Source organism: Ochlerotatus camptorhynchus, unplaced genomic scaffold, assembly GCF_037179485.1.
Source record: "Ochlerotatus camptorhynchus isolate MF236.1 unplaced genomic scaffold, CSIRO-AGI_Acam_v1.1 ptg000036l, whole genome shotgun sequence".
NCBI classification, from domain to species: domain Eukaryota; kingdom Metazoa; phylum Arthropoda; class Insecta; order Diptera; family Culicidae; genus Ochlerotatus; species Ochlerotatus camptorhynchus.
This window is the reverse complement of record NW_027040527.1, coordinates 2,577,246-2,590,876: the sequence shown is the minus strand read 5'-3', so window position 1 is coordinate 2,590,876 and position 13,631 is coordinate 2,577,246. Positions and strand designations below refer to the sequence as shown.

The following is a 13,631-nucleotide window of genomic DNA, read 5'->3' as shown; positions in this document are numbered from 1 at the left end:
AAGACTCAGTATTTGCAGTTTTTAGAGTCCTTCCTTAGATTAGCGAGCGGAAGCTTGTTAAATGCTTACTCCTTCTGGATGAACTTCTATATGTCTCCGACTTCTATCTTGGCTTCCATAGCTCTCCCTGGCTGTCATTCGTTACGTTGAAAAGTATGCATTACTAGACTGGCCCACATTTATATGGGGGAAATTTTTAACATTTTTTTCAACGGACCAACCCCTAGATTTGTGCCATTAGGTGAGAAAACCACTATCTGAAAATTTCAGCTGATTCGGATGCAACACGAGCTGGCGCTTTTGATTTAAAATTTATATGGAGATATTGGTTGAAATGTATGGAGAAATAACATTCCTTCACTTTTTCGTGTATAGCAGCATTTGGTTCAGCAAATTCGATTAAGCTCAGTAGCTTAAACTATAAGAAACAACTTTCCAGAAGACAGTATCATGATTCAAGTTAGTATTATCGATATATTCATTCTTGAATTTATATGTGCATTTTGTTCGTATATTGCGACAAAATACAGGCAGCTTATAAAACGTATCAACTAGACTACAACTAAAAAAATAAAAGTTTATATTTTCAACAGGCCAAAATCCTGACTCGTGTCAGTAGGTGAGATAACCACACTCTGAATGTTTCAGCTCTTTTTTACGTTACACGGACTGATGCTCTTGGTTTAGTGTTCATATAAGAGATTTGGTTGAAATTTTCATATACAAAATGGTCATATACATTCAAAAGCGAATATCTCAATAAAACTAACTGGCTTAGTTATGCAATCTTCAGCAAGGTTGTTACTCATTGTTTGAACTACAAGTTTTAAAAATCTGAATCAAATTGAGAATAAGCAAACTTTTTTATGATCGATAGAGTGTAGGAGAGTAATTTTTCCATGTATTTTAACCAAATTCCCGATACAAAAATTAAACTAAAAGCGCCAGCTAATCTTAAAACCAATTGTGCTGAAACTTTCCGATAATGGTTTTCTCATCCAAAGGCACAAATCTAGAGGTTGGCCCGTGGAAAATTAGAACTTTTATTTTTGTGGGCCAGTCTAATGCCTTACCTTTACTCTTTAGTATGTAATCTATGTAATCCTAAAGCACGGCAAAATTTTTTTACAAATACATTCATGAGAGAAATTATCCACCATAATCATCATGATCTGCACGGACTATTGTGAAATTTGGCTGACAAACATAATATCACGTCCCATTAGGGAACTTCTTAGATGTCAAGAGACATTTATTTGATTTCAGAGAACTTTATAGAAGTTTGTAGAAGCTCGTAAAAGTTCAGGGACCATCATCGATTTTCAGGATACTTCGTAGAATGTTAAACAACTTCGTGGACGATGATTACGGAACATCGCATGAATTATTTGAAATTCGTTCAAGTTCAGCAAGCTGGGCAAACAGTTAGTTGTACCTATCGAAAAATTAAAAAAAAATTAAGCTATGGAAAAATCTTTAAAGTACTGGGAACTTCGAAGAAGTTGACGAAAAATCCCAGGATTTCGTAGAATATTCTACATATTCAGGGAACTTTATAAAGGCTTTGAGTACATGGAACTGAGTTTAAGTTCAAGAAACTTCTTGAAAGTACACGAATCTTCGTATAACTGATATTCACGGATTTGTGATGATATCTCAGGATAGTATTCAAGACTTTCCAACTTAATCAAGTAATGTTCTGAAGATATGCAAGTGTTTTAGACATCCTTCCCAGACGGAAGTTTGATTAAAGAGTATTTAAAGGATATACAGCTGGTCGGAGATTTAAAGACCTCTGGATATTTTTCAAGACTTCAGGTCGATCAATTATTATTCTTAAGATTTTTAACTGTTCGTAAAATTCAAATAACGTTTCTAGATAGTCTCTCAAGATTACTGGTTGGTCAGATATTAGTAAATTCAGATTGATCAGAAAATCTGAAGATCTTAAACTGGTAAAACATTCAATTGGCTCTCTCAAGATGGCAGATCGGTTAGGCAGTACTTAAAAGATATCCAGCTGATCAAATATTTCAATAAAGTCATCTGGATATGTTTCAAGGCTTCAGGTTGATCAAGTATTATTGTGAAGGTATTCTCCCAAAACTGAACGTTGATCAGGAAGTATTGAAAAGATCTCCAACTAATCGAATATTTCCGTAAAGTCCTGTGAATATTCAATTGGATCAAGTTTTATTCTGAAATATCGGATTTTGGCTACATTATTCATATTCAACATATTCAGGAAGAAGCTTAAAATATGAAATCAAAACTTCATTTATTTAACAAAAATCATCACATGCCAGCTAACAATTAAAAAAAAAATCCATCGGAAGTCTGCTTCAGCTTCCGCATGTCTTGAAACAACTTCACGTACCATGAAATGTCTTCAAAATGTCTGCATGAAAAAAATACCTTCACAGGATTTTAAATGTCTTTAAAATGAAGATATGTCGTTAAATCTGGTGTCCCTAGTATTGAAAAAACCTCCTTTTTTAATCATTCTTCTAAAGAGATGAACATACATTTCAGAACATCGTTAAAATAAATTAGATACATACGAATATTAAAACAATTTACTATCTTTATTGACTTCCCGGGATCCCGGGATTTCCCGGGATATCAAATAAATATTTCCTGAATCCCGGGATGGTGGAAACCACCGGGAAATGGAAGCTCTACACCCATCGTCTATTCCGCAAAAAATCGGACAAAAGTGGGCTGGGTACGTCGTAAGAATGTCAGATGATAACCCGGTGAAAATGGTTCTCAATCTCAATAACGAACCGATTGAAACAAGACGAAGAGGCTCGCAACGGGCAAGCCGGATCGAACAGGTGGGAGGCGACTTGCAGCTATGGATTGAGTGGACTTCTTCGTACTGCACAGGACACCCCGTCCTTAGCCTGTAGTAGCATCAACACTAGTATGTCGATATGATATTTTTTGTTAAATGTGGCGCTATTATATGTACAAATGATTAATTGTTTTTCATCGATGAGTTAATAAAATCACTTCCACCGAATAAATGAAATCCAATCGGGACGGATTGGCGTTGGCGACTATCATTACTCCAACGGGTTTTCTCATTTACGTGTGTGTGATTAAAAAAACTTTCCTCCTTCACTTTCTCATGTTAAAACCGCAAACAAAATCAACACACTCGTCAACGCCAACAACAAAAGACAAAAGCCGATTTTCCGAGAAAAAAAAAATACCCAACACATTCACACTCAATTACTCCGTCCATTAGTTACGCAACATGGAAAAGAAACGAATATCACGTCATCAAGACAAGGAAGAATAGTCAATTCACATACCAAACCTTTTGTCCCGCTTTGGTCTGGACGTCATCAATGGCAGTTTCAGGAGAGAGGATCACCATCGTTTATTGAATGAGTGTTAGTGCTGGCTGATTTATGAGCTGGGCGGAAAATTTCCCTACGTTGGCCGCTCTTTCTCTCGGAAACTTGCGCCCGTATTAGTGACGGAGCGTCTACCAGGAAAATTTATGCTCAGGGGAGTATCTTTCTGTTTCATTTAGGTATGACGTCATATGGTAGTATTCTCCAACCACCTGCTATAACGATACATCAAGTGCTGAAGGCCACGCGCCATAAAGTGATGAATGAATGGGCGAATATTTTCCGAGCTCGTTCTGGGAAAGGACAATCGATTCGTGTTGGTTGAAGAGATGGTTAAATAATGCCTAATGTCATCATGAATGTTATCGTTTCTATTTGCAAACAAGCATGATATTCATAAATTCTGTTATCTTAACAATAGTAAACAATGTGTCAACTGGTTCAACCAGTGTAGGGTGCCCCACCCCAACGTACAAGGTAAAGAAAAACCACAAGAACAATCTGAACTTCCACCACACCCACGCGGCTTATGGGCTAACAGATTCACAAGTTGTTCGATGTAGGTGGATTTGAGCCTTCAATAGCATTATTCTCAATAGATGCCTGTAGTAAAATGATCTGTTCCGGTAGCCTCAGCGGAAGGAAGGATCGTGACGCAAGGAGTTGTTTACGCGTTTGTACTACACAACCGTGGTTTTTTCCCCCTGCAGGATATGTTTACCCACACTTTTTTTTTGTTCGATGTAGCGTTGAAAATTGTCGGAACTGATTGACGTTATTCAATCGGCATCTAATTGGCGTCAAACAGCTTAAATATTAAAGCTTAAATGTTATAGCTTAAAGATTCGCTTAGAGGGTGTCCCACATCAAATTGCATCACGGAAAACCCGCTGAAATGAAATGATGAAATGAAATGCTATTACATCACTATGAAATAGTGATGTAATAGCAAAAAGCAGATACAATATTACATCAATGGATGTAATTTTGTTCGCAAAATCGATGTACATCGTACAATGTGATATTACACAACCGATGGATTGACCTGGTTGCAGCAGTTTCGATGTAATATTCAACAACTTTTTTTGCTATGTAGTTGAGCGATCCTTTTCAAACTTTCAGACACTAAAATAACCCATTAGTAAGAATTTGGAATATTTATTTCATTCATTTCACTCATTAGGTTCTGTACAACACCTGGCTGCAGCTTCTTCTGTATGGAAACTCACTTTTTCATCATGTCTTTCTTAGGTTTGACCTCCTTGGGATGCTTCCGTAGTGCCTGCTAGTGCCTGCAACTTTCATCTACTCTGGGACGCAACGGTGTTCGCCCTATGGAAGCCACCGAACCTCTCACCACAGTCGTGCCTTTCCTGCCATCGCCCTGTGTGTGAGTTTGGAAACGTGGTCTTCCAAACTAATACCGCAGGCAAGTACGATTCGGGGACTACAATCTTCCTCATCTGCAATGGTGCTTCGATGAGGACGTTAATGGGTTTAAACCTTCGAACGCTTCCAGTGAACAAGAACTCAATCTCACCGAATCCATCTCTGCGTGCGGGCTGGTTCAAGTGAATTCTTATACGAACCCGAACGGTAGACTACTAGATCTAGCATTCACGAATTCTCCAGATGTCATTGAAGAACTGCGGCCACCACTTCCACTCTTATCCACCGACGCCCATCACCCACCGTTTATTTTACTAGTGGATGTGCACAGCGTCATCATAAACCACCAAATCGACGCGGAGTCGGATGCAATTGACCCAGATTTCAGGCAATGCAACTTTGATTCACTTAATGCCGCGTTTTCGTCGACCGACTGGCAGCTTCTGTTCAACTTCTCCTGTACCTCACCCGGATTGTTTCCAACACGTGCCATCTTATGGTATCCACCTTCCAATCTTCAGTTTTTCTTGTGACGAAGTGTTAAGTACTTTGGCTAAATTAGATGCTTCGAAAGAAGCGGGAGTCGATGGTCTGCCATCGATATTAGTGAAGAACTGCGCTGCATCTCTGGTTAAACCATTGACGTTACTGTTTAACGGTTCGTTAGAACAAAAAACGTTCCCAAGTTTATGGAAAACCGCGTCAATGATTCCTGTACACAAATCTGGCAGTTTAAACAATGTGGTAAACTATCGAGGGCTTCAATTCTCTGCTGTCTGGGAAACGTTCTCGAATCACTAGTGCATAAGGTCGTGCTGAATGCAGCGAAACCGATTATCTCTGAGTATCAGCACGGATTCATACCACACCGGTCTACTACAACCAACTTACTGTGCTATACCAACGTACTGTTCCGTGAGATAGAACGTCGCAACCAGGTGGACTCTATTTACATCGACTTTTCGAAAGCGTTCGACACCGTCCCGCATGCCTATGCCACAGAAAAACTGAAACACATGGGATTTCCGGATTGGGTTGCGGACTGGATAAGGTCATATCTAACGGGTTGAAAGGCATTTGTGCAAGTGAACTCGTCTCGTTCCAATACGTTCGACATACCATCTGGCGTACCACAGGGTAGCGTGTTAGGACCTTTGCTCTTTGTCCTCTTTATTAACGACCTGTGCCTTCGAATATCCTCTGGAAAGCTCCTTTATGCTGATGACCTCAAAATCTTCAGAATTATCGCGTCTGTACTCGATTGTATTGTACTGCAGGCTGACATCGACGTAGTGTCAATCTGGTGCAAAGAGAATGGTATGAACGTGAACATCAATAAATGCAAAACGATCACATTTAGTCGCTGTTTGTCAACGCTCACTCACCAATATCGAATTGACACTACTCCGCTAGAACGTGTGCAATTTATTCGCGACTTGGGAGTTATAATTGACTCTAAACTTAGATTCAGCGAACATGTCTCCACCATGACAGCAAAAGCTTTCTTCGTACTCGGGTTTATTCGTCGTAATGCTTCTCAACTAACCGATGTGTACGCATTAAAATCACTCTTTTGTGCTTTAGTGCGCAGCATTCTGGAATACGCTGCCCCGGTTTGGGCACCATATCACACGTCCCAGGTGATCCGCATTGAACGTATACAAAAAATGTTCATACGATTTGCACTCCGGTTAAGATTTATTGAAATTTTGCAAATAAGCCGTATGCCTAACTAGCTTGGTGAAACTCGAAAACTTCCTGACAAATGATTTTCCAAATTCTTCAGGCTTTGGTTGAGCGCAGTGTGCTGAGGATCTGCTAATCTCTTCCTCAGTTTCCTCTGTGACCCTTTCCACAGGTTGATTTGGCCAATTACATTGCTCTTCCTTAAGCCAAGAAGGTCCTTCCCACCATACTTCATTGTTACTAATCTCCTCTGGTAACAATCCTCGTGAGATCAGGTCCGCTGGATTCTCCACTCCTTGAACATGATTCCACATGCAGTTTTCCGTTGCGTTTTGAATTTTAGCCACACGATTGGCCACGAAAGTAGTCCATGTCGAAGGAATTGCTTTCAGCCACTGTATAACACAGGTAGAATCCACCCAGAAGAACGCTTCAACTTCGATTTTCAATGCAATCAGAACCTTTTCCTTCAACTGTGCCGCTAATAGGGCTCCACATAGCTACAACCTTGGAATGGATTGTGATTTTAGTGGGGCGACCTTGGATTTTGATGTAAGTAACGCAACGCAGCAATTCCCTGAAACGTCAGTGCTTCTAACGTATGCACACGCTCCGTATGCCAACTTGGAAGCATCGGAGAAGAAGTGCACCTGAACGGATGTTGCCTTCGGTAGTACGACACAGCGCTTGATCGGTATCTCGTTCAATAGCGGGATTTGCCTGTGAAACTTCATCCATTCTTCACATTCCTTGGGCGCTAGATGTTGATCCCATTCTAGCTTCCTTCATTCTTCATCCATCAAGCACCATAGACGCTGCATGAATATTTTTGCCGTTACTATAACTGCACCTATCAATCCAAGAGGATCGAAGAGAGTTGCGATCATGGATAATAATTTCCGTTTCGACAACTGCTCATTCTCGCTGATCTTTGGGGTTTTGAACTGGAATTTGAAGACGTCGCTTGTTGGCAGCCATATAAGTCCCAATTGCCAGCTGTTTAAGGGTTCGCGTTGCTGAATACGGTGCTGGCCTCGTACCGTAAGTAACCGTACAGAGCTCGTAGGTTTCGGCTCTGCCATTGAAATCCTTCCGCCATAGTATGCATTGAAGTACCACATCCAACCAGTCTACCCAAATTTGATGGAACATCTTTTCCGCATCAGCTACCATCAGAATTTGCTTGATCCGAGATCGCAAAATCATAGCACGTAGGTCATCCTGGATTACTGGCCCTGCCAGCAGCGCATCGTTGAGCGAAACTCCTATAGTGGTCTTACAAGACGCATCAAACACCACTCTGACCTTGGTGGTCGTGCTACTCTCCTTAACTACGGGATGGTGAGGTAGATAGCACCGAATTACATCTCCTTCTGCAGTAGCGTCCACCTTGCGCATGTGTCCTAACTCCAAATATTCCTCCATAAATTGGTCGTACTGTTCCCGCAGCTTTGGTTCCCGAAGCAATCGTCGTTCTATCCCTTGAAGACGGCGGAATGCGATATCCCTTGATTCGCCCATCCTAGCTTGCACGGTTTCGTCCTTCGGAAGTGAGACTGTATATCGACCATCTGTACCACGTCGTACCGTGCGACTATAGTGCTCCTCGCACTTTATCTCCGTTGGTGAATAATTGTTGGGAGACTCGATTTCTTCGCAGGCCCAGAATCGAGTTAATATTTCCTCCAGACTATCTGTAACCGCCATGTTACAGGAGAACCTTGGATTTGGGTGATCAGTTTTCACCAAACCAGATACCACCCAGCCGAATACTGATTCCGTTAGTGTGGGAAATCCGTTTCCCAACTCGATTTCGTTGCCTGTATTGAAGAAGGCAAAGAAATACTGGATTCCGAATACCATATCCACTGCCTTGGAATTGAAGAATGCTGGATCTGCCAATTCCACACCTTCAGGAAATTCCCAACCTGTCGCCTGCACGTCTGTTGTTGGAAGGTTCGCTGTTACCCTCGGTAGGATGAGGAATTCCATATCACGAGAGAATCCGGAAACTCGTGACTTAACCTTCGTCGTGACCTTGTGCTTTACCCGCGTATTGGATTGACCTATACCCAGGACGGATATATCCGAACGCCTTCGTTGGATATTCAAACGCTGACACAATCCTTCAGTCATGAAATTGCACTCTGATCCTGAATCCAACAAGGCCCGTGCAGGAAAACTGATCCCTTGGCTGTAGCAAGCAGTACTGACGAAGAATGACGGTGTGCCATATTGGATGACACTGCTCCCGTAGCCGGGTTTGTATTTTGCTCTGCCGTAGCTGAATTGCTGTTCTCTGCTTGAGTAGGTTTTTGCGCTGCATTTCCCCTTGTCCCATCTGGTCGGAAACATACCATTGTATGATGCTTCGCCTTACAGTTTCGTCAAACAAAGCGAGATGAACATTCGGATGCCTGATGTCCACGTCTGAAGCAGTTGCGACAAAGTGAGTGATATCGCAGCAGCTTATCTCGAGCGGACACCGTTAAACGTTGAAATGACGGACATTGGTATAAGAGATGAACTTCTGAACAAGCCACGCATCGACCACCAGATGCTTGCACCACGTTATGACTTGTTCGTGGAACGGAGAACTTCTTCTTGAAACATGTTGCTGAATCTCCCTTGAGTTCAACAGATTTGGATGGAAGCGAACTCAAAACTCGAATCCGTTTTTGAAGAAATCCCGTTAGATCCTTAATGGAATCTTGATCCTTGGAGGCTGAATATTCTTCCCATCCTCGCTGCGTAACAGGATCTAGTCGAGAACCAAGAATATCCAATAGCAGCAAATCTTTGTAGTCCTGCGGTTGGACAAGCTGATCCAGATTTTGAAGAATACGCTCAAATCCTTCCAACAAGGACTGAAGCTCGGACGCTGACTCCTTACCCAGCGTAGGAAGCTTGAACAACGCTTGGACCTGGTGGCGCTTAAGTAATTTGCTGTCGTTGTATCGTTTCGTTAATGTTTCCCAAGCCACTTGATAATTCGCCTTTGTGATGGAAAGCGGATCAATCAAGGCTTTAGCTTCACCAGTGAGGCTCCCTTTCAGGTAGTGAAACTTCTCGATATCGGGCAGATCGGGTTTCCAGTGAATCAACGAAGTATACAAATCACGGAAGCTCAACCACTCATCTATGTTACCATCAAAGGTCTGTAACTTGATTTGTGGGAGTCGAACGTGCTCTAACGTAGACTGCGTTCCTTCAACGCGAGACTGAGTCAAGGCGTGGACGTCTTCCAGTTCCTTAGACTTCTCCAGTAGTGAAGTTTTTACGGCAAAATAATGTTGAATGAACTCTGACCTCTCCTTAGCACATTTACCGTCGTCATCGGAATAATCTTCGTGTGATTCTAAGTCGACTAAAGAATCGTTGACCTGTTCCCACAATTCTTCTAACTTATCTAACCTAACTGACACAAGGTTCGCGAGGAAGAAATAACCATGTAATAAGCAACCAATTCCCATGCCTCGGCTGGGCATATACTGCTACATTAATTTTACCTGGGAGAATAATTCACGATACTGGTATTTCGATAAAACAGAGTGCCGGCTATTCACGGGATCACAACTGTTGTTCCTTAATGCGTAGAACGTGCTGAGTATGCTTCGGTGGGCCCCTCGAACACACGTTCCACAAAATTAATCGATCAGTATTTACGCATACATCATACAGTGTTCAAAGAGGAATCAAAAGTGCCGCATGTAATATCTGTGTTATCCCAGCATCGGCTGGCCATATACTAATTGGTGCAATAGTGAATTAATTCAAACTAACTTGTGCAACCAAGTCGTCTACTGATGACCAGTGATGAAGTGGGATAGGTTCTGTTGCTGGAGTGATGATCCAAACGTTCCAAATGTTGGATATTTTTATGTGGAGAATGGCAATCTCTGATTCGGCTGATGACGTCACGATTTGGCTGGTGGATGATCGCTCCGGTTTCGGTAGTAGTGTTGAGCGATGATAACGTTGATTGTGTGGTGAAGATGCAACCGTTGTTTTGGTTTTCTCGCGGATGGTGTTTTGAAGCAGTTATAAGTTGGAATTCACTCGAAAATAATTGGTGTTAGATTGTCCAGAAATCCAAGCAACGGCTGGACATATATCTTGTGTATATTTACCTGGATGAACCAGGGCGGATTGCCGTTGATTTGATGAATACTTCGATGCTCTTTCTTGCAGATTCTAGTGGTGAGGATCCTTATCCTACGTGGTTACCGATTGTTGTTGATCGATGGTAGATGAGTGTAGTGCTCGTTCGAAGAAATTAGTGTTAGCCAATATTTTTAACCTATCTCCGGCTGGACATATTACTAATGTGTACCCACCTGTGGGACCAATTAATTAGTCCGTATCCAGCCTCGTTCCTTATTTTCGATGCGCAGAATGGTTGACTGATAGAGGCTTTGTGATCCTTTCACGATGGCGATTGATCTCGAAGAGTGATGATCGAGATGGCGTATTGTGTCGTTGGTGCTATATAGTGATTCCAATGGCGGATGTCCTCGTTGATTGTAGAGGAAGTTGGTGATTTAGGATGACCTTTCCTCGATCATCCGGTTCGAAGGACCAAAATGTTTTACCTCGGAACTGGTTCTTCCTTCCAGGATTGGTTTCTTAGTTGAAATTAGATTGGACGCAGACATTTCTTCCTTATGCGGTGAGTAATGGGATCCAGTTCAGCACACAACACAATTACAGTTTATTTTTGTTCCATTAATAGTCTGTACATTTAAACACTTTATTTAAAATCACTACACTAAACATCGAACATTTATTACAACTAACTACATCTATTACAAAATTAAAAAACTGGTCTGGTGACCGTCTGCTCATCGAGCTGGCCCTTTTGTATCTAATAATTAAAATGAAACCTAATTCTATTCCTTCTCGGTTCTTGACCTATCACAAAAGTGCATATGCAATTAATTTTACATGGTCTTCTCTTAGTCTGTTGTAGTGGGGAAATCGTGTTTACACTTCAATCCTCCAGACGGTGACAGTACAACACGTTCCACAGTCCCATGCAGCATTCGGTTGTGGAATTTGATGTTGAACGCACGGTTGTGATTAATTTTTTGTATTGCTCCTCAACAGTATCCATCAACACGATCATTTCTATAAATGAAATAACTTCCGTCTCTTTTAACCTTATGGCCAGGTTTAAGGAAGGTTTCAGTTATAACGGCAATATATACGTTATGAACTCTCAAAAAGTTAAATAGTTCGTCTTCATTATCCTTAAGAGGTCGAGCATTCCAATTTAAAATATTTAATGATTTAAAATCCATTGCTGAATTTTAAAGTCATGACAATATTGTTCGCAAATTTTACTCCAGTTTCAATAGCATCAAACATGGAGCTAGATTTAAGCATATCAGTAATCATGTCAATTAATGATTTCTGTAAAAATTCCATTTTAGGAGCAGTAATGCTTCCTAAGACAAAATTTTCAAAAATTCCGTTAGAATTACGTTGGCTAGTATTTTGATTTCTACCCGGTGCAATAGCAGCATAGGTAGCTCCATTTACTCGCTGAACAGAGTTAGCAGCGAGGGGAGCAGGTATAGATGAAGAATTTGAAGCAGGAGTGATATTTGTAACTACAGTTTAACGGTAACGGAGCTGGAGTATCTGAATGATTTGGAACTACATCGGGTGGGATCACCGTGTTCGTTGTTATCCTTCTTTGCAAGCCGCCTCAAATAAAATTAAGCATGCTAACGGGTTTTGCCAATTTCAATCAGCCTTCATCGCATCTTCTCTCATTCCATGTATCTGGAAGTCAAAAAGTAAACAACATATCAATCTGTAATATCATTTAGATCGATCATCATCTAACAGCGTGCAAAAATAATCATTAAACTTTAATCCTCTGTTTGAATCTTAAAATCAATAACCAAAATGCCATTACTAACTAGGCTATCTGAGGTTACAATTAGTTGAATGTTATTGGAAATCAATATGTTCAATTAGCACGTTAGATACTATTTAAAGTTTTTAAATCGGTAAGTTTCTTTTTATATTGAAAGATTTTAAGCGAGTTTATATGTCGCATGCTGTGTTTGCATTTGGATTACTTTAATGTGATCTTGGTTTTTAGCCTCATGAATTAGATTCTTTTTTATTCTTCGTGAAATTACCATAACGTTTGATTATTTTTTTTCTCTTATAGTAAAACAATTCTTAGGATTCATTTTTGATCGTCTATATGATATTTTAACCATGTATGTAACAAATATAAATAAAAACCTCGTTCAAATTCACATGTCATTAAGCTGGGAATGAGCTTTTTTTTAAAGATATATCAAAATTTGCAGCATGTGGTGTGCGTTTTCTCCATATTGATGTAATAAAAAAAATAAAACAATCATTTATAATTATATCAAATAAACTGTCTGTTTCTTTTATTTGTTTTATCAATGAGCAGGTTAAACATTGTTTCAATGCATGTAATTACAGTTAGAAATAAAATATTGTTCTATATTATGATTACGCAAAATCTAAGACAAAAATCTTTTTAAACTTTTGCTGGAATCAGGAACAAAATAATGGCGCATTGCATTTTGAGAGGCAAAATTGTTAATTCCACCAAAAAATTGAAAGCGCACCTTAAATTTTAGCTCTATTACCCTAACTGATAATTTATTACTTTGACTATAATTAATTCTGTTTTCTCCGAATAATTGAATCTTGCAAAAATTTTGCGGACAAATCGGCCTACACTTATGCATGACACAATTCTTTTACCTTTCTACAATAAATAAATTATTCAAATCTGTGAAAGGACCTTAGAAATCAAAAGTGGTCTACTGGAATGTTTGTAGGACAAAATGAGAACCTAAAATTTGCATATGTTTGTTTAGATTATGTTTGTTGAAATGCTTTATTTATATGACATATTATTTAGTGTTAGAGAAATCACACATTACATGCTGTGACATAAAGATGTTTCATTGGCTCCACCTTCTGCGCTTTTTTGATCTTATAGAAGAAGAAATAATAGTTTAGGCGTTTTACTGGAAAACATTTTAGAAAGTCACACTAGGATTCCAAATATGTATATGGAACATTTGGTGTTACTTGGGACGATGTGGACTGATTCTATTGCGACTGTATTTGTTGTGTGGCCAGGAGCATTACGGTTTGTTTTTTTGCTCTCAACACTACTTGGTCCTGGGA

At 40.1% G+C, this 13,631-nt stretch overlaps 2 protein-coding genes across 2 annotated transcripts in view; one reads left to right on the top strand and one right to left on the bottom strand.

The window, feature by feature from the left end:
• The window catches only part of LOC135709867 (jerky protein homolog-like), a 54,131-nt gene extending 48,307 nt beyond the window's left edge, over positions 1-5,824 (top strand). Inside the window, exon 2 of the mRNA XM_065232296.1 lies at positions 5,556-5,824. Coding sequence (XP_065088368.1) covers positions 5,556-5,824 — 269 coding nt within the window. The remainder of the gene's footprint in view (positions 1-5,555) is intronic.
• A 1,531-nt stretch (positions 5,825-7,355) lies between these two features.
• On the bottom strand, positions 7,356-8,147 carry LOC135709858 (uncharacterized). The gene has a single exon (XM_065232283.1). The coding sequence runs from the start codon at positions 8,145-8,147 to the stop codon at positions 7,356-7,358; it is 792 nt and encodes a 263-aa protein (XP_065088355.1).
• Between the last annotated feature and the right edge of the window lie 5,484 nt (positions 8,148-13,631).